Source organism: Stegodyphus dumicola, chromosome 11, assembly GCF_044657685.1.
Source record: "Stegodyphus dumicola isolate Sdum_Otavi_A_Nest chromosome 11, ASM4465768v1".
Classification (NCBI taxonomy): domain Eukaryota; kingdom Metazoa; phylum Arthropoda; class Arachnida; order Araneae; family Eresidae; genus Stegodyphus; species Stegodyphus dumicola.
This window is the reverse complement of record NC_140778.1, coordinates 120,840,344-120,867,918: the sequence shown is the minus strand read 5'-3', so window position 1 is coordinate 120,867,918 and position 27,575 is coordinate 120,840,344. Positions and strand designations below refer to the sequence as shown.

Genomic DNA, 27,575 nt, shown 5'->3' with positions numbered 1-27,575 from the left:
AACATAACATTGAATCAAAAACGTTTTGTTTGACAGCGATGCTCCTAACTATAAAAAAATTTAGAATCTCTCGATATTTGTAGTCCAGTGAAATTCGTCTATATGCTTCAAAATATAGCATCAGTTATATCACGTATGTAACAAATTTAAAACATACTACTTGCGACAAAATTTTCAATATTTAAGTGACAAAATTAATTCTAATGAAATTACGGTAGTGGAAGTTTGGGTAAATTACAACATCGCATGTGCTTTCCGAAATATCAAGTAAGCTTAAAAAGGAGTGATGTCGATCTGTGTGGGTAAAACTTAGAAAGGCCTTTGGCCAGAAATTTGCGAAGATGTAGGAGAAACTGTAGAGAGAAATGAAATGATTACTCAAATTAATGCTGTAGCTATGGAGAAGAAATTAACGAATTTGATGAAAAGGACATTAAGATTTAGTTGAAATATGATAGAGAAAGACTATCAAATGAAGAAATGAAAGATTTTGCAGATAACACATATAGATAGCAAAGCAATTAAACCACTGAAAAGGCTTTAGGAATTACTTCTGAAAAAAAAATAAATAAACCCGAAAAATGTATCGATTAATTTTTTAATTGTTAAACTGTACCTAAGACATCAAAAAAGCAAGTTCCGCTTTACCCACAATGCTGCATTCTATTTATTTGAATAAAATATGTATGTAAGCCCCGATTTACTCACAGTGCTGCATTCTATTTATTTGAATAAAATATGTATGTAAGCCCCGCTTTACCCACAGTGTTGCAATCTATTTATTTGAATAAAATATGTATGTAAGCCCCGTTTTACCTACAATGCTGCATTCTATTTATTTGAATAAAATATTCCATGTAAGCCTCGATTTCCTTTTGATCAATTAGCGAGCACATGCCTTATCAGCATTGGCCACAGAAGTCGTGGCCAGTTTATTGTGCAGGCACCTAATAAGCGGCCACCGTTAGCTCCAATGAGGGGACAGACAATTTGCAAGCATGCCTTCCGCGGGATTCGATCCCGGGCCCTTCGGTATCGCAGTTGGCTCCCCCAACCACTCTACCGCCTGCACGGTTATATAAGCCTCTATGTAATCAGTACGTTAATGTAATCAATGTGTTAATATGAAACTCTATATTGAAATCAGTCTAGAATCTTAAAAATACATCCTCCGAAAATTATGAATTTATAACATGTAATTTAATTGAAAATAATTTTGAAATGTTCTAACCTCTACACTCTCCTTCGTATTCGACATATCCTTCCCCGCATATACATTGTCCTTCGTATTCTACATATCTTGGATCGCATTTACACTGTTTTCTACCATCTTCATCGAAATAGCACGTTCCATTGGTTCCGCAGCTACACTCTATAAAATCAAAATATATCATAAGAAAATTGAATGAAACACATTTCCTGAAATCAGCGTAAAATGTACTTTTCACATCATATTGAAAAAAGTAGCTTGTAATTTTTATTTTATTAACCATTACATACCTCACAGAAGTAACACCATAACCTTATTTAGACCCTAATTTATTACATTAGTCATAATTTATTAGCAAAAATTAAGAAAGGTCTGCTTAAAAATTACTTTTGTAGAAGGCTATCTGTTCTTTAACTTGTAGTTATTTGTAAAATACCTTCAGCATCGTTCAAGAAAACGTTCAGCATTCCAAATACACTCATGTCCATAAATTAAGGATAATGCAAAATCAGGCAAAGGAAGACTTAGAAGCAAAACAAATTTGACTTATTTGTAAAGCTTATTTATTAAACAAAAGGTAAAGAGCAAAAAAAAGATGCTATATGTTTGATATTATTAAAAAAAATTAGCGATTTTTTCTCCCTGAAGTAAATTACAAAAAAAAAACCTATTTACAAAAAACCAATATTACATGGTTGGTATGATTGTTAATACAATGTATGTCTCCCAGACGATGCAATACAGACCGTACAACGCCTAGGCATGCTGAGTATCAAATTATCGATCTGATCTTGGGGGATATTACATCACTCAAAACTCAATGCTCTCCGAAGTTCCGGTAGACATGTAAGAGGAGGTCGACGGGGTGCAACTCGTCGGCCAAGCATATCCCACACGTGCTCTACTGGATTCAAGTCCGGTGAGAATGCTGGTCAGTCCATACGGGTGATATCTTCCAATTGAAGGCATTCGCTTACGATGTTTGCACGGTGAGGACGGGCGTTGTCATCCACAAACACAAATTGGGAGCCCATGGCGTCCTGAAACAAACGTACATGTTGTTCCAGAATGACGTCCCGATAGATTTGGCTTGTCATGGTTCCAATTTGAACATGCAGGTCAGTTCTGGAACCCAGAATAATTCCACCACAAAATGAGCACTCATGCACCACCGTAACGGTGTCGTTCAATGATGTTTTCTTGGTGGAATCTGGAGCTCTCCATATGAAGGTCCGGCGAGAATCAGACTGCAAGCTAAACCTGGACTCGTCGGAAAACATCACACAAGCCCATTGTTGCGGTGTCCACAATGCATGCTCTCTACTCCAGGCTAACCGCAGGCGACAGTGAGTTGCAGTAAGTGAAACGCATCTGATAGGTCAACGAGTATATAGACTAATCTGCCCTAAGCGTCTGTTCTCGGTCGGCCTTGAAATTGTCGTACCAGTGGCTGAAGAGAGCTGACGAGACAGGTCTGAGGCTGTGCTTGGCCTGTTTCTTTTGGCAGTAACTGCCAAATACCGGCCCTCATTCGGCGTTGTAACTCTGGGGTGACCTCTGCTGTAACGTCTACTCACATTACCATCATCTTGGAATCGTTGCCAAAGCCTGGAGATGAAACTCTGGGCAATTCCAACGTCGTCTGATACTTTCAGTTGGGTACGCCCACATTCCAGACGGCCAATAATTCTACCACGTAAAAAATCATCCAAATGCGTCCTTTGTGTCATAACTATTCGGTTATTGCACTGAAATGCTTATAAAGCGCCTCCGAACAATTTTACTTCTTTGCCTGTATTCCTTATATATCACTCTCTTACACTCTTGTCATTGTGACGTACCATCGGTGTCATCTGGTTACTTCCTGAAATTTGCATATGATTCTTGAAGATGTGTGTAGTGATTTTACAGGTGATATATTTATTTTAGAGTTCGATTTTTGCGTGACTCCGAATTATCCTTAATTTATGGACATGAGTGTACTTTGAGGTTAAGGAAATAAATTTATCAGAAAATGTATAGTATAATAAAGTTTGGCTGCAGAAAACATTTAGTTTGTGAAGTATTTTTAACGAGAATGTTGATGTGTTTATTTGCAATGTAATTTTATTGCAACATCTGCATATTTTATTCAACATGTCTTCATTTGGATCTGAAGTTAATCTAACGTTGTTATTTTGAGGTTGTTGGTTGTTTTATTTTGCCCGTCTTCAGCAGGAAATTCAACAATTAAACTAATTTAAATATTATTTTGATGTAGAGGTATGAACAAAGCTGTCATAAAGATTTATGAAAATTGAATTGCAAAAATATATAGCACTATTCTTACCTAAGCACTTTCCTTTAAATACTGAGAACCCTTCGACACAGCCGCACTTTTGCTCTCCAGCAATACCAAAATAACAACGCTCGTTAGGTCCACAAATGCACTCTGTAATAACAAAATATAAATAGCAGAAATATTTCTAAAAGTACCAAACATTATGATGAAAAGCTATAAAATATCAATATCTAAAGCCATAAAAATAGTGTTGACTCCTTTTTACCTTTACATTTCTTTTCAAAATCCGCATAACCTTCATGGCATTTGCATAGCTTAACTCCATCCCAGCGAAAAGCACAAATTCCATGGGGTCCACAGTCACACTCTGTGAATGAACAAAATTATAGATTCGATGCTTCTAAACTCATAATTATATGATGCTAAGTGCATATGATAGTTTGAGAAAATATACTTATAAACCATTATATATGTTGCTCGCATTCAATTCGGGCCTAAAATAATTCAACATCTGTTATCAGGTACTCTTCGTTCATTGACATTTCCTGAAAATCATGACCTTTGAAATAGGAGACTAATACATGAGCAATATTCACCCATTATATAAAAAACGTTGGCTCTGCGAATACCAGCTAATGGGAAATTTTATTAGTATAGATATAGATATTACTGTATACGTTGTATGACCAGTTGAAGTTCCTGTACCGCCATTAGAGGCTTAACAGGGCTTAGTCGAGCTATTTAATTAAAGAAATATTGAGATCTAGAACAAGGCCTAAATCAGGCCCATTAAGCAGTAGAACTACCACCTTACTACCTGAAATAACTTTAAATAGAATAAACAACTAAAATATGAACTTAAAGTCTAGGAGCTGGTGAGATTTACCAGCTATACCAAAAAAAGCATATTATTGCATACTTTGTAAAATATAACACATGTTACTTGCATGCATAAAATATGTTACTTACATATACAATAGAAATAAAATAACAGAATATTATAAACATTCTAGTTTTCCTTTAAACAGACAGGGGAATTTTAAAAACAATCAATATATAAATTCATTTCATTTACAGATACATATTTTATGAAATTTGACAATTTCAATTTAGTCACTGTATTTTTATATAGATACTTTAGAGTATTAAATTTAGCAATATTTGGAATAAATCTTAGAACAATATTTTTCATAGAAGAGCATCTAAACAACAGGTGTTCAATATCGACATTACTCATGCCACATGGACAGGCACAATTTTTAATCGAAAACCTATTATAATAAAAGGGAAAGTGTCCATGATTAGTTAAAGCTTGGTTTAGATACTTGTCACTTAGGCATCTTTTCTATTTTTCATTTTTTTTTTCATTTTCTATCTTTTCATTTTTTAAATTATAAGTGAATCTTCCTTTAGACTCTGTTTTATGCGTTCTTTATATAGTTTATTGTAGATATAGATATTTATTAGTGTAGATATAGATGTATTAAGTATAAATATTATAGAAATCCTTCTTACCTTTGCACTGTCCTTCGAAGTATTTAAATCCCTTAATACATCTACAAAATGGTTCTCCGTTTCCGTCAAAAGTGCACTTCGCATTTTTCATGCATCTGCAATCTATAAGTTCAAATTTAGGTAAAAAGAATACTTGAAAATATTCAGTTCAAAATAATAACGTACATATATGGTGTAATTAAATATAGATCATAAGGAACGGACCAGTTAAAACTTTTCAGTTAATTTTATTGCAAATTCTCGTTGTGAGTAGGCTTTGAATGGAACTTCATTGCAAGTCATATTTCAAAGAGCTTAAAGAAGTCTCATATATCACTCCAGTACAGTGTCTTTGCAGTAAGTCTTACCATTAAGCATTTTAATATTTCCTAAACTGATTTAGTACAATTTTCCTGAAAAGGTTCATAGCGAATCAGATTTATTTTTTCAGATTTCTTTAATGCGATGAATCGTATTTACTTGCATACATCTAATGTTTTTACTAATTTTGTAGCAAAAAACGAAGAAAGAAATATTAAACGAAGAAAAACGTAGTGATTGTAACTTTGAAGGAGGGAGGAAGAATTTATTCGATTAAAATGACTATATTAAATAAAACTATTAATTATATCATCGCTTATTGTCTTCAATACTATAGTTCATATTAGCATTATTATTCTCCATTTTTATGATATCTCACAATTTAACACTTAAGAGGAATCTCCGAATACCTCCCAATGTGGAATTAAAGAAAGTACTCTGACGCTGAGTCCCTGGGAAACACATACATTTCCCTTAGGCCTGTCCTGGAATATGGTGTTCAGGTTTATCAGGTCGCTTCTGTCAGCAACATAGATAAACTGGAAAGGGTATAACTGTTGCCTGCCAGATTACTGGTCTCCTCAATTCCTGTATGAGGCCGACCTTCAACTCCTCAGACTCAGGAGTAGGTATCTATTGACCAAATGTTTTGCTAAGCTCAGTAGTTATGGTGATCAACACAGAACATCTAGATATGTACATAACTGCAACAAAACCGTCGTCTGAAGAGAAGAAGCCCGCTCAGGCTTGATGAAAATGAGGGATGGCTGCAAAGTCACGTTGAACACGTTTCTCTCGTTTGCTCTCCGGAGTTTGCTGTGGCATTTAGTGATGGATTTTTTTTAAGACCGAACTTTGCTCTTATACTAACAAAGCTAAGTAGCAGCCTGATTGCCTTAGACAGCTTGCTTTGGAGGCTATTCACAAATCCCTAGTGGTGTGTTAATAATTTATAGTGATGGTAGCAGGGGTGACGGCGGTATCTAGGGTAGCGGAATATTTATCAGACAGCGGAATGGAATTAAGATTTCTAAGATTCTGACTACTGCTCCGACTTTTGGGCAGAACTCATTTCTACTGTGCAGGCCTTGAGTTATTGTGTCAATGAGGGAGTCACTACTGACATCTGGATTCTGTGCAATAGCCGGAACTCTGCACTGTACTTGGGTGAGAGATGGAAACATGGTGACAGAACTACATTGTCCAGCATTTGGACTGCTTGAGTGCCCACAATAAGATATATTTTCAATGGTTGTCTTCCCATGTGGAGCTTTATGGTAATGAGATAGCATGTGGACTGGCCAGGGAGCGCAGCCGTAAAGATTCTCCTGATGGTGGCTGTCTCTCTTTCTCGGAACTTTCTTCTCGGGTCAAGTTAGAAATCAACACCTCTCACCTCCACACCTGAGTAATATGTTGGTAATTGGCCTGGCGCTGCACTCATAAGGGCAAGAAATAGATTAGAACAAATGACTTAAGCCAGGATGCGTACTGGTAATCTGTGAGATTTACATTTTGTGTTAGGCATTAAAGTCTATCCGTGGCTCCCGAAATGCAACTTGAACCACACCACTCTTGCCCAAATCTCGCCTTGCATTTTTTGCCTGAGCAGCCAACTGCTGTCTTGTCCTTGAGTCCTCTTCGGAGTTTTGAAATCCAAAGGTTCTTGGACCTGATTTGATGTTGTCATCGATTGGGTGGAATAAACCATACCAACAAACAAACAAACAAGAAAAATTGTCCTTTTTCAAATCTCGTTGATAATAATATATTTTGTTTCCTCTAATATGTAAACGCATTCACTTCCATTCCAAACTGTCTTAAAATGTGTTTACACCATTCATTATCTCTTATCTTCATGTCTGAAATTTTGATACTGCGGTGTAACGCGAAACCCTCGTGTAACATAACTCCAAAAATTTTGTTTCTACACTGATTCACTTGCATTGCAAAAAATACCTTCGACAAAGACTGACTAATTAACTTTGGATACCACAGCTGCCCAAATTTCTTTTGCGAAATCTAGACGCGGATACCGAGGTAAGTACAGAATGCATCATCAATTGTCATAGTATTGTAATGGTTGGCGATGAACACTAAGGAGAGAGGCAGAGAGAACGTAACTCTATCCTTGCCTGTTTTGCTGTTTCGAAAGAAGCAGATATCCACTCTGGTAGGAGAAACAAAACTTTTATACTTTTGTCTTCATGAACAGGCCGTCCAGACGGTATAATGGTTGGTAATGCTAACTGTCGCATCGGTGGCTGTGGGTTTGAATTCCGGCGATGTCATGGGTGTTTGTAAGTGTATAGCATCTGTACGCTTAGGGGATACTCAGAATACACGGTGAGCAGAAAATCTCGTTGACAGGTTGGAAGATAAGGAAAGAGGGGTAGATTTTCGTCCCGTTCTTCGCAGCGTTTTCTCTTGCAATTCTATCCTTTGAACCACCTATATCTTAGAAATATGAAGTAGGACTTCAGTATATCAATGATTTCAGTGATGTATGTGCAAAAGTTGAAATGTCTGGCAACGGATGCTTTTGAGTTTTACGCAAAAGTTAATCACATTTCTGCCGTACAGCTACAGAGGAGTCTTACTCACTCGCCACCTCAAAACGTGCTAGAGAAATTTAGTTGCTATAAATAAGTACTGAAGGCCATGTCTGTTCAAATGCAAATAAAAATATACAAATATATGAATTTACAAAATTAGGTACAAGGTTTGTGTGTCCAATATAGAGAAGGATAAACACAGACAGATTCAAAACTTTTCAAACCAGCACATATATTTGCATTTTAGATGAAAGTTTTCCAAAAAGCAAAGAACAATTCACAGCTTTTTTTTCATTAAAATTAGTTTAAGCTTATTACTTTAAAATCTGCTTATTTAAAAATTATTTTATTTATGTTATTGCCATTTTAAGCAAAATGGCTTATTCCAGTGCACTAAAGTAACTCTTACTCCATCTTAAAATAATAAACGTCGTTTATTTATGCTACATTACTTATTTACAACATGTAATAATTTACTAGTTAACTGGATTTTGACATTCATTGTTTGTTCTCCTCGTTGAAAAATAAAGCATCAGAAATGCATCGAATTTTGCATAGCCACCTTAAGGCTCCGGATACTTTTACTTGCTGTGAAAAAGTACTGAAGGTCATGTCTGTTGAACTGCAAGTTTAAATACATAAATATATGAATTTCCAAAAGTAGTACAATTTTATTTAGTACAAAAAAGTATGCGTCCGATATGAAGAAAGATAAACATAGACAGATTCAAAGCTCTTCAACCAGCATTTTCATCTCAGAAATATTTTACCTAAAACGCATAAGACAAAGACGATTTTTTTTAAAAATTGATATACTCAAGTTTAAATTAATAAACTCATTTATTTATGCTACATTACTTACTTACAATGTGTAACAATTTACAAGTTTAACAGTCTTCGACATTCATTGTTTGTTCTCCTTCTCACAGCACGTTGAAAAACAAAACATTCACGTTGAAAAACAAAACATCAGAAATGCATCGAATGTTGCATTTAATTTATTCTGTCACCATTAAAATATTTAAGTAAAGATACATAAGAAAATAGCGGAAAAGAAATAACTAATAAGAAACAAATTTTGATACAAATAAAACATAAAAATTATAAAAAATAAAGAAAAAAGAAATTTAATTCCTAAATTAAATTCACTGTTTTTAAAATTTAAAGGATATGGATTTTAATTAACGTATTTATTCCGTAAAAAATTTATTTGCGTATGAAATTGTAATTCTTACCTTTGCATTTTCCAGTCATACCATCGTATGACTTTCCTTCTTCACACTGACAAAAAGCTTTCTCTTCTTCGACATCGTAGCTGCATACCGCATTGCCTTTTTCACATATTTCCTTTAATGTCTGGCACTCATTGATCTCCTCACACTTACCGCCACTCATCCCTTTTCGGCAATGACAAACATTACCTACGCATTTTCCGCCATAGTGGCATTCATAATCATAGTTACATCTTGGTTTCAGCTTGTCTGAAAATTAATGCACAGATAACATAAAAAACAACAAAACTGTAATTTGAAATTTATTTAGTTACTTAAACAATTTGAGTTTGTTTAAGTTATTCGCCCAAAACATGCCTTTTACTAATAGCAAAATGTTAAATAATGGTTTTTAAAATCATTATGAAGAGTCTAACCAAGCCTGATATTAGTAGCAGTGTTCATTATGAACAGCAATTATTAATGATTAAAATTATTGAACATTTAGTGCTATTTATTATTAAATAAAATGAATATCTGGGCGAGAATGTTGAGTTTAAGTATTAAACGTATTAAGAAGTAATAGCTGTATTTGTTTTGAAAACTGTTGAGTATTAATACAGAGACTGAAGAATGCTGTAAGTTTGAATTTCACTTAATCCTGTATTTTTCTTAATATTTGAATACCGAATATATACTATATTCGGTTTTGCAGCTGAGGATGGTGGTTCGGTAAAACCATCGAACCTAGACATGTGAAAATTTTGTAAATATAACACTGATTTTTGTTGTTTGACTTCTGAAATAGTATTTATTCGGCGTGTTATTGTGTCTTAATTTTAATACCTTTTGACTAAGTATCAGGTGCCTTGAAAAACGTTATGTGTGAAACCCAGCATTCAGTTCACGTCATCTTTTAATTATTCCGTTCTGCCTGATTAAAAGCAATCAGCTGATATCTATAATAATGTTACTTCGTTACGGGTTCGTGGATATGGAGTGATTGACGACAACACTTGATGAAGAACAAAAACACAATTTATTAGCCAGTATTACTCAGGACAGCTCCAAAAACACATTTACAGTCGTCGAGCAACTACGACAAACCCGCTGAAACAATTAGCAACATAACCTTCAGGCTATCAGGCTACAACGGTAAAAAGCGCTTCACTGCAAAGCACTAGATTACAGCTCCAGACTCGGTTCGGTCGTTCTTGGAACTCAATGTACTTTCGAGACTCTCCACTCTACAGCTCGCTATGCACTCGACCGATACACTCGATAGCTTCAACGAAGCACACCCGCGATGCACCAACTCGCGGTACTGCGACACACTCGACACTAGACTACTCTGCATACAGGCAGGGTATATATAGCTTTTGGCTTGCCTTCGAAACATTCTGGACCAAACTGGTAAGGATTCATTCCAGAATGTTTTCCTTCAGTCTATGGCATATCGCCAATTGTGTCGCCAAATGTCAGCAAATGGGCGATTGCGAACCAAATGGGGTAACCCTGTCTTCCCTTGCCATTTTCTGGCAACCCTAAACCTGCTTTGAGAGGAAGCTATCTTACCGCAGCTGGCCATTTCGTAGCAATATATTTGAGGGTTAGAAAATTAAAAATAAACGTCATACCAACACGACAAGCAAAAACCTCATGAACTGAAAACAAAGTGTCATTAATTTCAGTACAGTTATTTTCCACTGTAAAGAATTAAAAGGATCTATCCTTAAGTAAACTTTCTCCGTACAGGTTAGTAAGAAATAAGCTGCAAGTCTGATCACATTGTGCTATGACTGTATTACGGCTACAGGAAAATGTGCTATTGGAAAGCCAACTCTTCAAACTGAACAACAACGCACAATAATGTCAACAACATTCGTGTTAGTTTTTTTTCCAGCAGGCTATAAGCGAATGCTTTTACAGTCATTATCGAAGTGGTTGTATATGTGGTACTGTGATATCATTCAAGAAAAGATTGTTTTCTGTTTTTTTTTCCAATTACAAAGAATCGTTTTCTGAACTTTCCATCACTCTATGGTAACAATGCTGTATTGAAACCACATTTCGCTTGTCTCATAACCGCATAATTGTTTTGGCACGCAGGTCGTCAAGCTACAACTATAAATAGTTCTTGCATATTCCAGCCCAGTATGGGCTATGATATAAAGTCGGGCATATAAATCTTTGGGAGACTCTCGGACCCGTCTCTCCGGGGTGTTCTCCATTAAAATTGGGGGCGGATGTGAGCTAAATCGCACTGTCACTTGTAAGGTGCTGAAGGCTTTTGCCAAAGACAGGTATATTTTTGCGCCCCTTGTCACGAGGAATTTTGTGGGCTTGGCCTAATGTTACTGTCAGACAAGTGAGCATAAGTAACAATAGCAACAACATAAATCTTATTTGAAGTGAACAAGCTCTCATTTCATATTCATTGCCTTAGGGCATAATTCCTGTTTATGGTTTGAAGCGTATTTATGTTTATATGCGCATTGAATAACTACGGCCTACCCTATAATATAATGCTAATCATTTGCATCTACTATATAATACACTACGCATCTACAATAGAAGACACTAGGCATCTACAGTATAATGCACTGTAAAACATTGAATTTATTTCAAGCCTGAAAGCCTTCTTTATCTAAATTAAATTCAATATTTATTACTCGAAATTCAGTTTATTCAGACAGCATAGCGTTATTAGTAAGTTTAGTGAGGATACCACAAAATGTACTAACATTGTAACCATACCATTATAATAAGCACGGTATCCATAAAACTCTTATGTAGCCTTTAGTTTTGTAAACAAATCCGTCGAATTTAAAAAAATGTTTTAAATAAGGTAAATATTTGATAAATTTCTTAAAGATTCTTAAAAATTCCTTAGTGCTGTAATGTTCCTTGATACCTATACTTCATAAGAATTTTTTTTTAATTAAAAAAAAGTAAAAGCACAAAAATTCAACTCTCATATTGTTCATTCAACTCTCATGACCGACTTTTTAACTTGAAAAAAATTATCCAAAAAGCTGGGGTCGTAAAGAAATTAAAAATGCAAAAAATGTGAATTTGTAAAATAAAAATGGAACATCAACTTCGAAAACGATTTCTAATGTTCATAGATCTGTAGAAGCTTGTATTAAGGCCTGTAGGAGTTATCTTCTCGAACAAGTACTGGCAAAAAATAAATGATGCAGAAAATCCACAACATACCGTTCACTTTTGGTGAATGCAAATGGAGTCTTTAAAATTGGGCATGGATTTTTCTGGTTCCTTGCTCTGTCCAGAGGATATTCCAAGCCATATTGAATCGATTTCAAAGCGAGTAAGAAACTAAAGTATGAACAAGAGTCTAGCGTCAAATTCATACGGATTCATACTCTTCACTAGTAAAAATTTCTAAGGATAATATCAGAGGATATCCCGCAAGACCTTATGGACATTAGAACGTGGCCTAGGCAATGCCTCTGCCCCCTCTGCCAGTTTCAAGTTGTATCCTCTACTACCTGTACTGCTTCTGCAGAAACGGCTTTTCCTTTTTCTTCCAAGACTAACAGAAAAAAGAACCTTTTCTTGAAATTTAGTTATCATTTTACGAAGGTTTTTAACATTCATTGAATCTCTTCGAGTCCCCTTCGAAGTCGAAAATTTCCGTATAAGGGTTACTGCGAAATTACTGTTTTGGTAAAACAATTTTACTAACAAAGCGCGATCTCCTAAATTTATTTTCCTCATTATGAGCAGCAAGCGCCTAGAAAACAAAATCTCTGCGAATGTTTCTAGGTTTTTTACAATAGTTGCAGTGTAATATTGCAAAGATTTATTTTTTACGACAGGTTTTTCAAAATAAAACGCCAAAATCGTTATGTCATGTGTAACTAATTTTTTTTTGATGAAAGGAATTACCAATCCTTACTAAAGTCCGCCAGAAATGTTAAGGAATTTCTGCTGACTGGTTTCGTCTGTAGGCAAGACTAAAATGGTGTTCTTTAATTATGGACACACTCTGTTTTGAGTTTTACTTTTTCAGAATGTGTATAAAAATTGCTGATTTTAACTACAGAGGCAATAGATTGGTAGAAATATCACAGTTAGTAATTCTTAAAAGCAATTGTTTTTATTTAGAAACTGTGGTAATAAGAATATTTCTTCTGTTTAAAGTATTTTTGAAGTACATATCTATGCTTCTATGTAACTATCTATGTAGGCATATGTTTTCCTTTGTAGGAAAAGTACATATATTTCAGACTGTTTAAGAAAAATATGGATAAATAGAATAGCACATATATTTTAGATTGTTGAAGAAAAATATATTATGAATAGAACAGCACATATATTTTAGATTGATGAAAAACAATCTGGTATAATTCTAATGATTCATATATATAATATATATATGTGCAATTCAAATATGTATATAAGTATAATTCGAATGATTGTTGAAGAAAAATATAGTATAATACGAATGATTCACATATATAATATATATTTATAATTCGAAAATTTACATACACATAATTCGAGTGACTGTTGAAGAAAAATAGAGCATAATTCGAATGATACACATATACTATATATATGTGTGTTATTCGAATATATATATAAGCATTATTTGAAGGATTGTTGAAGAAAAATATGGTATAAGGCGAATGATACACATATATAATATGTGTAATTCAAATACTTATATAACTATAATTCAAATGATTATTGAAGAAAAACACAGTATAATGCGAATAATATATATATTTCATATTTTTGAAAAAATGCATTCTAATTCGAATAATCGTTACTATCCAAAATTATCACATTCAAAAGAACCCGAGTTAAGAGTTTATTTTTATGCCTTAAACCACTATTTTATTACGTCAGATAAGACTAAAGCTAATTTTTTCTTCTTCAAAAAATTATGAAGAATGATTGCTTCAGAAGATTAAATAATGCTTAAGAAATAAATAAAAATTGTTAACATGAACATGCAATAAAATGATTACTTAATCTAACGGTATACGGAAAGTAATATAACTGGCAAAAGTTCGAAACATTTTATATTATAATTAATTTTTTTATCTTTTAAACATTTTCATTACATGCTAAAAACTGAAACTTAATTATCACCGTATCTTTCTCATGTTTAAAAGAGAAATAAGTACGAAACATGATTAAACTTACCTACGCATGTTTTACCATTATATACCTTTGCTTGATCTTTGCACACACAAGATGCTTTACTTGAAGCTTTATCAAATACGCAATTTGCATTAGCTTTAGTGCATTCTCTGTTCATTTCATCTGTGCATTTTGTTAAAATTTCACACCTATCTCCTTTTGTACCTTCTCTGCAATTACAATAGCCACCTATGCATTGTCCACCATTTTTGCAATAAGAATGGTCATAACAGCGTTCTAGAAAGCAATAGATTTTTATGAAATAAAGAAATGCGTATTTCAAATAATTTAAATCTCTAAATAAAGCATATTTAAGCGGAGAAAATAACAGCTTTTGTAGTCAAAGTAAAACGTTATATACAGTTAGAAGAGAAAAATATTGTGAAGTTCTTATCATTTCAGTAACACCTTAGATTACCTAAATTACTCACAGAGCAAATTTCATCAACCATCAGCTTAACAGTGTAAACACACTACAATTCTCAGTCCAACCGCTTCAGGGCTACTTACAACCTCTATCTTATTTATAGGGTTGCTCAGAGGGAAAGGTAAACACATTTGGAAGGTTCGTGAAAACTCTCCTTATGTGTTAAAAATGTGTTTTCCGGAAATTTCCAGAATATCGCCAAGGACTGTTAATTTATGCATTCTAGTTTTAGTTGAGATATCCTTAAAATGCAAACATCAGTCATTTGGGAACTAAATGTTCTAAAGCATAATTCAGAAAATAAAAGCATAAAAATACTCGATCGCGAAGTAGGGGAAATTCCGATATTAAATAAAATACTTCGTAAATTTGCTATTCAAAATGCATTAATTAAATAAATAATTTATAAAATCAAAAACACAATGATACAAAAATATATGTAAACGAAATTATAAAGAAGTAAATTCAAGTATGTTCAAAAATGGTGCAACAGTTGCGAATCTAATAATCGAAGCTACCCTAATTTTCTGTTTGGACATTATTAGTCAATCCATTTGGCCATTATTACTCATTCAGTACTTTTGTGCGGAATTATTTATTTTTATTATCATGTGGAGTGTGAATGGGAAAGATAAAGCGATAAAATATTTCCTCACAAACAATTTTATGCAGTGACCATTACTCGATAAACTTTCTTCTTCATAATACTTGGCGAATAATTTAAATTAATGAACAAAGAAGCTTGTTAAGTTAAACAACAGTTTACTTTTAAAATTAGAAATTATTTCAGTATTTTCTCTTTTTTTAACTTCTCCTTTTTTCATACACAACTGGTTTTATATACAAAGCATGAAGTCCGGCAATGTAACACTTAATTTTTCTGACCAGTGTCAGCACTGCGGCCCCACCAGCGGCCAAACGGTAAAATGACTAAACACTGGTAGCTCCAACCTGGATTCGATTCTAGGAGAAAGGACTGGCTACATGGGCATTTTCGTGGTTTTTCCCATGTGTAACGTGTATACGAGCCAGTTTAGATTACAGTCTTACACAAAGCCATCCCTTCCCTTAGGCACATAACTCTTGCCTCCTTTGCCATAATCAACTAAATCAAACCAAGTCTTCGCAACCAAGTTTCACATATTGCCACTAATAGATTCAAATGACCACTAATAGTTGCTTTGTAATATACCAAATCTTTTGTAGAGTCATTAGGTTATATCGATGCAGGGATGCCAAAAATGCGGCATCCGACCCAAAGCCATCCAAATGAGCCCTTGTCGGAATTCGAATTCCGGACCTTCGGAATATGCTTTGGACGTGCTCTAAGGCGCGCGGAAGGAGAAAGTACCTTATACGTTAATTTAATATTTGGTTATGAACTCTTATATAAATAACGTTATTTATTCCCTCATTCATCATTCTTCGAATTATCGATTTATAATATTAAGCATTAAGCTTTAAAAACTACATTGTTGGCCCAGTATTTCCCAAATTAATCATTTGGGAATATACGTACGTTTCTCGCACTCTGAAAACACAACGGTACATTAGAGCCATCCAATTTTGAATGACGTAATCGAACTGAGAATATTGACATCTGGAAGCCCAAATTTGAATTTGGAATTTGTTTTATTATCGATTTTATATTTGGTAAAATCTTAACGCACTTTTGATTAACAAACTCAATGATTTCAAAGCGAGCAACGGCAAATGTACAGAAAAAAAAAATTATTTCCAGCGCGTGAGACTGTGTATGGGAAATTCTATAGAAATGCTCTTTTCAAATTATTTTGGGATATTGCTGTTGAATTGAATTTTCCGGTTGAAGTGCGAAGAACATGCTATTTAATTAATAAAGATAACATATAAAACGTTAAAAAACGCTCCCTAGGGAGTAATATATTTTCTTTTTGCATGCTTTCTCTTTAGATTTATAAATATGGCGGAAGAATACTATCAATACTTACAACTGTTTATTTTTTTCCTAAATAGCATTAAATTTATCTCTTCTAGTTTTATTAATTTATTCCTATTAATTTTCAGTTCAAGTCTACAAAGCGTGTATAGGAAGAAGAAGAAGGTAAAAAAATTAAATTTACAAACAGATATAACTTGTTTTCATGTCAAAAATTATAGTGAGGCTAATGAAAGCATTTTAAGTTTTGAAAAGTTGTATTTTCAATTAAAGCGAAATTTATCCAAGAACAAAAGAAAATGCACTTATTATTATTATTATTATTATTATTATTATTATTTAGTATGGAGTAAAAATGTTGCAAACTAATAAAAGTAAGCTATTTACAATGTGTAAAAATTTCTTGACATAATTAACTTTAATCATTCATTATTTTTTACTGAATCCATTTGAAAAATGCTACATTGATGTTTTATTCCATTTGATCAGTTTAGGCGTTTACAAAATAGGATAAACTGAAAGATAAACCAATAATGCTAGTGAACCACTGTATAAGTAATCAACAATCGTAAAGAACGATTATACTAATTACAGAAAGAACTACGCTAATGCTCCGGTTTACGTTGCACTGATTTACGATGATTCTCTATAATACTGTTTTAAAAATAAATTGATGAAAATTCAAAATTTCATATTTTTGGTAACAGAATGAGGTTACTTGAGAATAATCAAGAAAAACCATATCACTATAGAATTAATTTGAACATTATTAGTTGGGAGTTATGATACCAGCTATGAGCGAATGAAATTCGTTGGGACAAAGCGGTGATCTGTGCTGGCGCGATGCAGTGCGGCTGTGTGGTAACTTATATCAGATGGTCTCTGGCTATCCGCTCATCACATTACATCATATTGTCTGGCTTGCGTTATAGCTCACAGATGTGTTTTTGTACATAATAAGTTACTTGGGTGCTTTCTGAATTATTGTTTGTCATCACTAGTTTTGAAAAAATAATAAAGTCTTTTTATTAAGTAATTGAAGCCGATTCTTCAAATGAGAGAAAAGCTATTTCATTGGAAGTAAAACTGGAAGTGATGCTTTGATTCGAAGGATTTAACATCGTAAGTTCCTCAAAATTAGCCACTTCAACTATGAAAAGATAAATAATGAAAACTTAAAAAAATTCTGAAAATATGAAATCAAATTTTCTGATGCAAAGTAATCAAGTACATTGTAAAAACGTGATGAACTACAGAAAGTCAATTTTTGCAGAGATGAAAAAAAAAAAAAAAAAAAAAAAAAAAGCCTCAATATTTAAATCGATTTCGAAACCAAGCATAGTTGTGGCAAAAGAAAAAAGCATTTTAAATTTTATACATGAAAGAAAGAAAAAATGAGCAACATATTCAACTCTTTTATGACCGTTAGTTTGATAGATCCAAAAGATGAAGCAATATTCACAGTTTGATTATTACTGACGAGGCAGCTAATGCTGACAATAAAACTGCAGAAGTCTACAAATTTGAAAGGAAATTATTACTGATGAGAGCTCTTCACCCCAGTTTGTGTTCAAAGTGGATGAAACTGGTTTTTTTTAAAAAAGTATACCCTTTCGAACAGTGCCTACCAGCTGAGGAGCAGTAAGTCGTTGATTACTGGTAGTTAGGTCCGGGGCTCGAACTCCGGTGAACAGGCTGGCTGGATGAACGTTTTCGTGGTTTTCGTTATGTGTATGTAGTGGTGTGCACTACTAGGAGGCGTTGTAATGTGACAATCTAACCAAATATCTATCTAGAAATCCTTAATTAAATTTACATGTACCCAATATTTACTGGCCTGAATTCTTAGTGGTAGTACATTGCAAATTAAACCCTAGTGAGAAGAATAATTAAATATTTGACTTACGCAATAACCTACATGCATGAGACTTGCGGAGACAAATTTCTTTTTCTAATCTCACATTTATTTTATTAAACACATTTTCTGGATTAAATATGGAACATTTATCACACACATATAAAATATCATAACTTAGAACACAAAACGTGAGAACCTAAAATGGGATGATAGACGAAAGCAGAAACATGTCTATCAGTCGACCAATCTCAATCTATTCACATCATGCATAAATGCAGTCGAAATTTTCACATATTAATTTCGTGCAGGGCCCATAATATTGTTGTACAAGTGCAAGATCGTTTTTTTCACTTTCACATTCTCTAACACACTTAAAATAAGCACGTGGTCACACAATCGCTGGTAATGCACATTCTGGAGTCGAACACCTATAGATAATCTGCTTGAAATGTTTTAGAACGGTATCGTGGCAGATGGATTTTAACACTGAGCATTGTCATCTAAATAAATCGCAACCAGTTCTGCTTCTTTTTATGCAGAAATACACTCCATGTGAAAATATCAGGAACGATGAAACTCCATTAGCACGACATGCCAGAACACAAAACCGCACAACGTGGGGCGTCGTTAATTGCCAAGTGACTGCAGGAAGGTCACGGGCGAAGAAGGGAAGAAAAGCAGAAACCAGTCTGACCGGTGCTTATATACACACGTGCAGTTCCACAATTACGATTAAAATTTGTGATGTCGGCAAACTGCGTGGTGTGAGAAGTTACTATTCTCACAGTGTAACGTGCATGCGAGCCATTTTCCCTTAGAACATCCTCCATGAAAGGTATCCCTCCTCTTGGGCAGATAGCCCTCGAGTGCTTTGCCATAATTAAATAAACCAAACTAAACCATCACGAACATACAATTAAGACGAAAATCGTGCTGAAGGATTAGTATCATAAGACAGATTCACCTTGCTTTTAGTAGGTAATCCTAAAGATGATTTCAAATTCAAGCCTTTGCTTGTGTATCATTCTGAAACACTTAGATCATTGAAAGGAATAGGATCATTGAAAGGCAAATCAAAACATCTCGGGATTTAGCGAACAGGAAAGCTTGGTCTCTCTACAATAGAAATTTTTGAAGTTTGATTAAAACACGATTTTTCTTCATTGGTAAAGCGTTATTGCCATGAACACCACGTTCGGACCTTTGTTTGATTAGCAACTCGCCTGGCCATCCAAAATTTAGAATATATCGATACTTAGATTCCAGATAATTGCCTACCTGCCGTGAAATATGATGGCTCTTATACAAGTTATGCATGCTACTTACGACAAACGTTTCAATATTTAATTGAAAAAATGAATTCTAATGAAATAAATGTCCTGCAAGTTTGGAAAAATTACAACATCGCATATGCTTTTCGAAATATTAAGTATGCTAAAAAAGAAATGACTTCAATCTGTATGTGTAAAACTTGGAAAGACATTTTGCCAGAAATTTGCGAAAATGCTGAAGAAACTACTGAGAGAAATGAAATGATTATTCAAGTTAATGCTGTAGCTATAAGGAAAAAATTAACGAATTTGATGAAAATGACAGTAAGATATAATTGAAATGTCACAGAGAAAGACTAGCAAATGAAGAAATGAAACATTTTTACAGATAACACAAGAAGATCACAAGAAAATTAAGGTATTGAAAATGCCTTAGAAAATATTTCTGAAAAAAAAATGAACCAAAAGGATTTATCAATTAATTTCTTAATTGTTGAACTGTATATATGATTCTGACTCTCACGAAAATAAAGGATGAGTTTTTGGAGCATCATTCCAAATTGCAGTTCAAAGGCAAGGGAGACAATCAACTTTACATAGTTTCTTTGTAAAGTGTAATTTTCTTTCAATGTACATATATAATGAACTAAGAATTCCTTTTTTGTAAAGTTTGTTCGAGGCAAAGCACTCGACAACGACCTGTACTATAGTTAAATAAACGAAAAGAATAAAATTAATGTTTAATTTTTATTTTTAAAATTTTGTTAAGTAGGCATTTCATAGTTAAATACTATTTTTAGCTTTATTATATTTGTGCTCTTTTTTATTTAAAATAGTTCATAAAAAGTTGAAAAATATAACTGCCACCGTTTTACGATTAACTCGCTTTACGCTCTTTTCTTCGCGCATTTAATGCGTAAACCGAGACATTAATATATTTAAATCAGCAATTTGTTTTAAACATTGAAACATTTTTATCTCACAGAAAATAAAAGAAATCCTGTTGTTTAGAAATTATAAAACTTGTTCTAAAGAGAAGGGAAATAGCTAAAAATTTAATGAGATACATTATGTGTCAATTATTACACAGTTTAAAGTATACGAAAACTTTATGGTAAAACTTCAAAATGGTAGTATATTTTATATTATGCTTAATTTTTGTTTCATTTGCATTTAAAACTTCGATGGATAATTGTTCATATTATTTGAAATAGAAAAAGAATTGTAAAATATTAAACTGTATTCAGTTTAAACATACCTACGCATTTTTCTCCATTATAGATAAGCGAAAAATTCCTGCATGCGCAAGTCGTCCATCCGCCAACAAAAGATTGGCAATCTGCTTCGGCTTTAATACATTTTATCTTTAGCTCCTCTGTGCAGCCTGTGATTATCTCGCATCTATCTCCTTTCGTACCATCTTTGCATCTGCAAAAGCCTCTTTGACATTCTCCACCATTTAGGCATTCACCATATGCCCTACAAGGCACTAGAAATAATAAGGAGTATTAGAAATCATACAAGAATGCATAAAATAGCTATTTTAAGGTATGATTCTACGTACAATTTAATGTAAAATATACGAAGTTAGATTCTTAAAGAATCGTGACTTATTTTAAGCTTCGTTCTTGCTGAAGAATAGAAAATTCTTTATAATGGTAGAACCTACTTAACTTCAGAATTAACGCATTATATTTTTAGCCTTTTATTGCGTTCATACACCAAATTCTATGCCCCTTACATTTAGCTTTTAATTTGATATGTACCTGTATATAAGCGCAGCTACTAAAATTATATTACTTTACGCAACTTAGAAGAAAAGCAAGTCTTTCATTCTGTACTAGGCCGAGAATATTAATCTTCTTAGAGCAGGCATTCTGAAAGCCAAATGCTTTCTCATAGAGATTCAAAACACGCATCTTTCATTTGCTAATCAGATATACTAACTTCCTAACCTACAAGAACTCACACAGAGAAATTTACAATTCCTTAAAAAATGTTTTCTTCTGATGCTACAAGATACGCAAAAAGTAGCAAACTTCCTATGTGCCGTACTAATACAATAACATACAACATTGTATGTATGTATAGTAAGGTAATATAGTATACACATATATATGCATTAATTATTAGGAAAGCTAAACGTGTGATTTAAAATCCATGATATATGCAAGGTTAAGTTTCCACCAGGTTTCCTTGTTCATTTTATCAAACATTCATGAATTGATTACCCGGAAGATTTCATGCACGGCATTTCTAAGTATAACATTTGTTAAATAATGGCGCCGTTCTACAGATTTTTGATGAAACTCTTGTCATTTGATGTCATAAAAATAAGGCTTCTTGAAACGAGAGCTGAACAGCTGCTCGATCTTTGACTGATACAGCTATTCGAAAATATGATTCAGACACCAAGTATGTCCTAAATGTATCTTTCTAGAATCAATCCTGAGCAGGATTCTTGAACATTCTTGATATTTATGGATTAACTTAAGTTCATTGATAAAGGTAAAATATTCTTGATGAAGCTCTTTCTATTAATTGCCAAATTACATAAAGCTTCTTGGAACTGGAGCTAGACAGACCGAACCAGCAATCGGAAAACATCGTCGTTCAGAAAGCGTCGAACAGGCTGCGTCAAGTAAATTAGCGCCGCATTATACTGGAACTATATTGAGTAGGATTTTTGAGGTTCATAGTTATGGATTAGGTTAGGGTTTGATGATTAAGGAAAAGTACATGAAGAATGTCTGCCTAAGGGTAGAAATGTGTTAGTAGAGGATGTTTTAAAGAAAGCTTGTATTTGCTCCCGGTAACTCTAACAGTTATGGAATAAGCCCAAATAAGCACATTTGAATCACAGTCTCGATATGTTTACAATTGAATACTTGGCGATGATAAACGTTTTTGACTCAGTTACAAAACATGGGGCTAAACAGAAGAAGTGCAATCATCCCCATTTTTACCTCGACATAAAATAAACTATACGCAAATTATTTGAAAGAAATGTGACATTTGAATTCCAAAGAAAAATACTGCTTAAGCAGAAGATTCAATAAATCTTGCATTAACTCCTTCACATCCAATCCACCCGACACTGCCCTACATTGAAACAACCAGAACCGCCCGAAAACGGCCGAGATCGTAATCTTCTTTTCTTCCCTCCCCCTAAGGTATGCAATAGCAGGTGCACTTTCCCCAAATGCATTTTATCAGTTTACTGAAGACAGTTTGTCCTAAGAGTTTTTTTTATCTTTTGGTTGATCGTGACATTTTGTTGTTGATTCTTTTGTGGTACAGTGTGCTTTTAAGCTTTAAACAGCAATAAAAGAGCAGTTTAAAAATTTAAGGATTATATTTATTTTTAAACAATTTATTCCTTCCTATAAAAATAACGAAAATAAACAAAATCTCAGTCGTGATCATAACAAAGCCGGAAAGGCTTGTTAATCTGACCTTCAGAATAGTTCTATAAAGAACGGGGTCAAAGGCTAATGGAATCTGTGTTAGAAAGTACAAAGGATGTCATTTGAAATGTTCACACCTATTTTCTGCTTTAATGGACGGGGAGGGGAGGAAATTGCTGGGAAACTGGAAAATTATTTCGGGCTGTTCGGATATTTTGAGGATACAGCTTAGCGAAGGGTCTGGATTTTAAAGAGTTAATCTGTAATCTTGCATTAATCTGAGGCAAGCATGAGGCATCAACAGCGTGAGGATTGCAGCAGTATCAACATGTCCCTTCATGCTAGCGCCTGCTAACTTATTTGATATTTGCCTACATGAACGAGGCATTATACAGGGTGTTCATAAAGTCCCGGACCCATTTTGATGTTTAATAACTCATAAAATAATGAAGCTATAAACAAACTTATGGCATTTATTGATGGAATAACTTATATATTTTCCTTTTCAGGTTTGAATATCTTTTTGTAAATATCGTCTGCGCGTGTGGTTAATATCAGATAATTTCATTTTCCAGTCTAAATATCTGTACTTTTCTAAATATCGTCTGCTTATTAATTGCATTTTTCTCTCTTTTGATTTTTGCAACTATTGCAATGTTATGGACATTTTCCTTTGGGGATTTTTAAAGGACAACGTTTCCAGGAGGAGAGTGTCGAACATGGATAACCTAAAAGCCAGAATTACAACCGCAGTAGCTTCTGTGGATGCCGACATGCTTGCCGGTACCTGGCTTTAAATTGAATTTCGACTTGATATTCTCCGTGCGACGAAAGGGCCACACGTGGAAGCCTATCTAACCATTTGTGTTATTAATTTTAATCTATCTTTATTGTTTTATGAGTTATTAATCATCAAAATGGGTCTCGGACTTATTAACACCCTGTATTTAATATCTGTAAAATGGGGTTTTAAAGACGTATGCAATCTGGAAATTATTTCCTTTGTGCTACTGATAAGAACTATTTTAATATATGCACTTCGCAAAATGACGCTCGCTTGGCCTTTGGCAGGAAAAATTTGTCTGTAAGACACTCATACATTCAAGACCCTTGAAGTAATTATCGTACATTTCGTTTTGCATAGGTTATGCCAAAAAAACTGGTAGTGGACTCTCATTTAGAGATTCTGCATAAATTACAAAATTAGTTTTATGAAAACTGCAATCTTTTTGCTTCTTTTCTTTTATAATATATGGACAATTTTATATGTTCATCAGAAGATTTTCTATTTCGACTCTCCCGTTTGTTAGCCATGATCGCAAGCTATTATTATCATATTATGAGATTATGATTATTCTTAAAAATTGTTTCTTATGTGATGTCTTCAAACATTATACTCAGGTAATTCTAATGAATGTCAAGTAATTGTAATACATTTCTAATTAATGTTAATTAAATAATAATAGCAGGTTTCTGAATCTCTCGAGTGTTTTTCTGTTTAGAAAATAAAATTTGTTGCCTGTTTTGTTGGTGATTTTGTTTACAAAATGGTGTTAGTTGTTTTGCAAAATGTAATACATATTTTTCTGTCTTTAAAATTAACAGTATACATCCTGCATTAAGAAAAGCAGTGGAATATCAGAGACCAAATGTTTGGGCAAGGGAATTGGATATATTTACTGACGGTTCGGGTTATGACAATAGAATGGTGCAGCATACGTGGTTGCGGACATACACCAAGAGACTATGTGAATGTTGACATTCACCGGTGAAAGTTGACATTCTCCAGATTTCGGTGTTTCACCGTAACATATATATATCTAGAGTAGAAGTAGAAAGAACAAACGAAAAAAGGCCTATGTGGTCAAATATTTTGCGCATTGTGCTGCAAAATTAAGGAAATTAAAAGATAAATTTACAGTATACATCCTGCATTAAGAAAAGCAGTGGAATATCAGAGACCATATGTTTGGGCAAGGGAATTGGATATATTTACTGACGGTTCGGGTTATGAGAATAGAATGGTGCAGCATACGTGGTTTACTTGTTAGGTACAGAGATAGATTATCGCAAAAGTAAACTGAACCTTACAGTTCGGTTTTTCAAGCCGATTTGGCTGCTATCATATTTGCTGTTAAATGGATTGATGAAAACGTGACTGTATGTAGATGTATATTACCGTGAAAGATCGAAATTGGAGAATGTCGACTTTCACCGGAGAATATCAACATTCACCAAATACGTCGGTGAAAGACAGAATATTTCACTACATTCTTGTATATTCGGACCCTCACCGGTGTATGTCGACAATCACAGATATGCTCTGGTGAAAGTCGGAAAGAGAGGTCATAAAGTTCCATAATAGGTTACGTTGTTGCAATAAATAAGATTTGAATCAATTTAGTAAGTTTTTTATTACTGTTATTTTATTTTCGTATTTAGAACGTACTGTATAATTAAGTAAGTTTTTAACTTCTATTATTTTCCTTTCTCATTTTGAATGTATTGTGTGTTTTAGGTTCTCATGTTCTTAAGCTCTTATTTCAAGTCTCAAGTGCGTTTATTTGCGACTGAATTACGGAGAAGAAAATATAATATTGTTATATGTTCAAAATTCACCATTAGTACATGGTGAATGTCGACATTGACCGGTGTATGTCAGAAATAAGAGTATTTGGAAAATATTTCGGACATACACCAAGAGACTATGTGAATGTTGACATTCACCGGTGAAAGTCGACATTCTCCAGATTTCGGTGTTTCACCGTAACATATATATATCTATATAATTTAAAGTAAAGTAGAAAGAACAAACGAAAAAAGACCTATGTGGTCAAAACTTTTGCGCATTGTGCTGCAAAATTAAGGAAATTAAAAGATAAATTTTAGTACTCACGCTAAAAAGTTGCTTAAATACTGTGGTTCCGTGAAAACTTTAACATAAGCAAAATTAGTTGCAATGAAATGTGTTAAAAGAGAAAAATACAAGATTTTATTATTTACAAGTAAAAATCAACAATAATAGTAAGCTATATGCTAAACTAATTAAGTATATTTAAAACATAGTAAAAGTACTCACTAATTAATCGAGTTAAAAAATAAAATTAAGAAGCGGTATATAATCGATTAGCCCAATTGGAAGTTCATTATGGCTCGTCAGGGGAAATATTTTTTTTAATGAATTTCGAACTAAGCTAACTCCATCACGCGTTTCCCCAAAACAGACAATTCAAACTGTACGCGACACATTTTTCAATGAATTAAATAAACTATGTCAAAAATTTTAGTCTCAAGTCTCTGTTCCAATTTCCCGACGCGTCCGCTTAAATTAACACATTAAGGTGTAATAAAGATAATAAATAAGTAATGGAAAGGAAATGCCGATGTACAGAAAAAAATAAATAGCGATATGCTATTAGTCAAAATATACAAGAGTTTATAGGTGGACCTGCAAGCTTAAAGAGTTAATGCTTTGTAATAGTACCGAAAATTATTTTTAATTCAAAACGGAAAAGATAATAAAATTGACGAATTGAAGCAAGGGTCTTGCCAAGACCTAGAAATAATTTTTTAGAGAAAAAATATTATTAAAAACAGATCTGTATCATTGCCGTCTTCTTTGGTAAACGAGGAAATTCGAAAAGGGTGGGCAAACCCCGAGCGTTCTTATTGCTTTCCAACTGGCAGGATGACGTAGAAATCCTGCGAGTCCGTATATATATATATATATCTATTTACGGATGTCCGTATATAATGAGTCCGTATATCTATATATACGGACTCAGTATCTGCTTTGGAAGCAGTAGAAGATGCTGACAACATTAATATTTTGGTGTCATATATAACAGATCTTGAAAATGTTAAGAAAATACATGAAGTGAAAATGAACTGGGTGAAAGCCCATACTTGTGTATAGGCAATGAGACAACCGACGTACTAGCCAAAGAAGCTGCTGCGAATAATGCCGGCGATACGTTCGACATTCAGAAAGCATAAAGAATTGGTATTGGTAAAAATCAAAGATTTCTATTATGATTGCTGGAAACAGAAATGGAACATTTCGAGGAAAAAGAATGTTCATTTGTTGAACTTTAAAATTCTAAAAATATGAGAATGATATGTGATCTTGATTACAATCAGATAACTACTGGATACGGGCGCTTCCCGGCATACCTGAAAAGATTTAATTTGAAAAATAATATGACAATGTAATTTTTATAGTGTTGAAGGCAATGCACGACAGTTCGTTGAAGGCTGCGTATTATTAAGACATGTTAAGGAAAAAAAATGGTAACATAAAGGAATTCTATTGCGACAAAAGGGAGTTTAGATTTGCAAAGGATTTGATAAACTTTGTAAATGGCGGAAGAAGAATAATGGGAATTTGGATTTTAACTGTTTTTTAACTGCAAATATTTTAACTGTATTTTAGTTTAATCTCTGTTGG

At 33.6% G+C, this 27,575-nt stretch overlaps 1 protein-coding gene across 2 annotated transcripts in view; it reads right to left on the bottom strand.

The window, feature by feature from the left end:
* Positions 1-27,575, bottom strand: part of LOC118193838 (uncharacterized) — a 147,310-nt gene that overhangs the window by 110,985 nt on the left and 8,750 nt on the right. For both annotated transcript variants that reach the window (XM_085827179.1, XM_085827180.1), the window contains exons 3-9: positions 20,980-21,210; positions 14,251-14,484; positions 9,097-9,342; positions 5,007-5,108; positions 3,757-3,858; positions 3,540-3,641; positions 1,232-1,372 (exon numbers count right to left, since the gene is read on the bottom strand). In XM_085827179.1, coding sequence (XP_085683305.1) covers positions 1,232-1,372; positions 3,540-3,641; positions 3,757-3,858; positions 5,007-5,108; positions 9,097-9,342; positions 14,251-14,484; positions 20,980-21,210 — 1,158 coding nt within the window. The remainder of the gene's footprint in view (positions 1-1,231; positions 1,373-3,539; positions 3,642-3,756; positions 3,859-5,006; positions 5,109-9,096; positions 9,343-14,250; positions 14,485-20,979; positions 21,211-27,575) is intronic.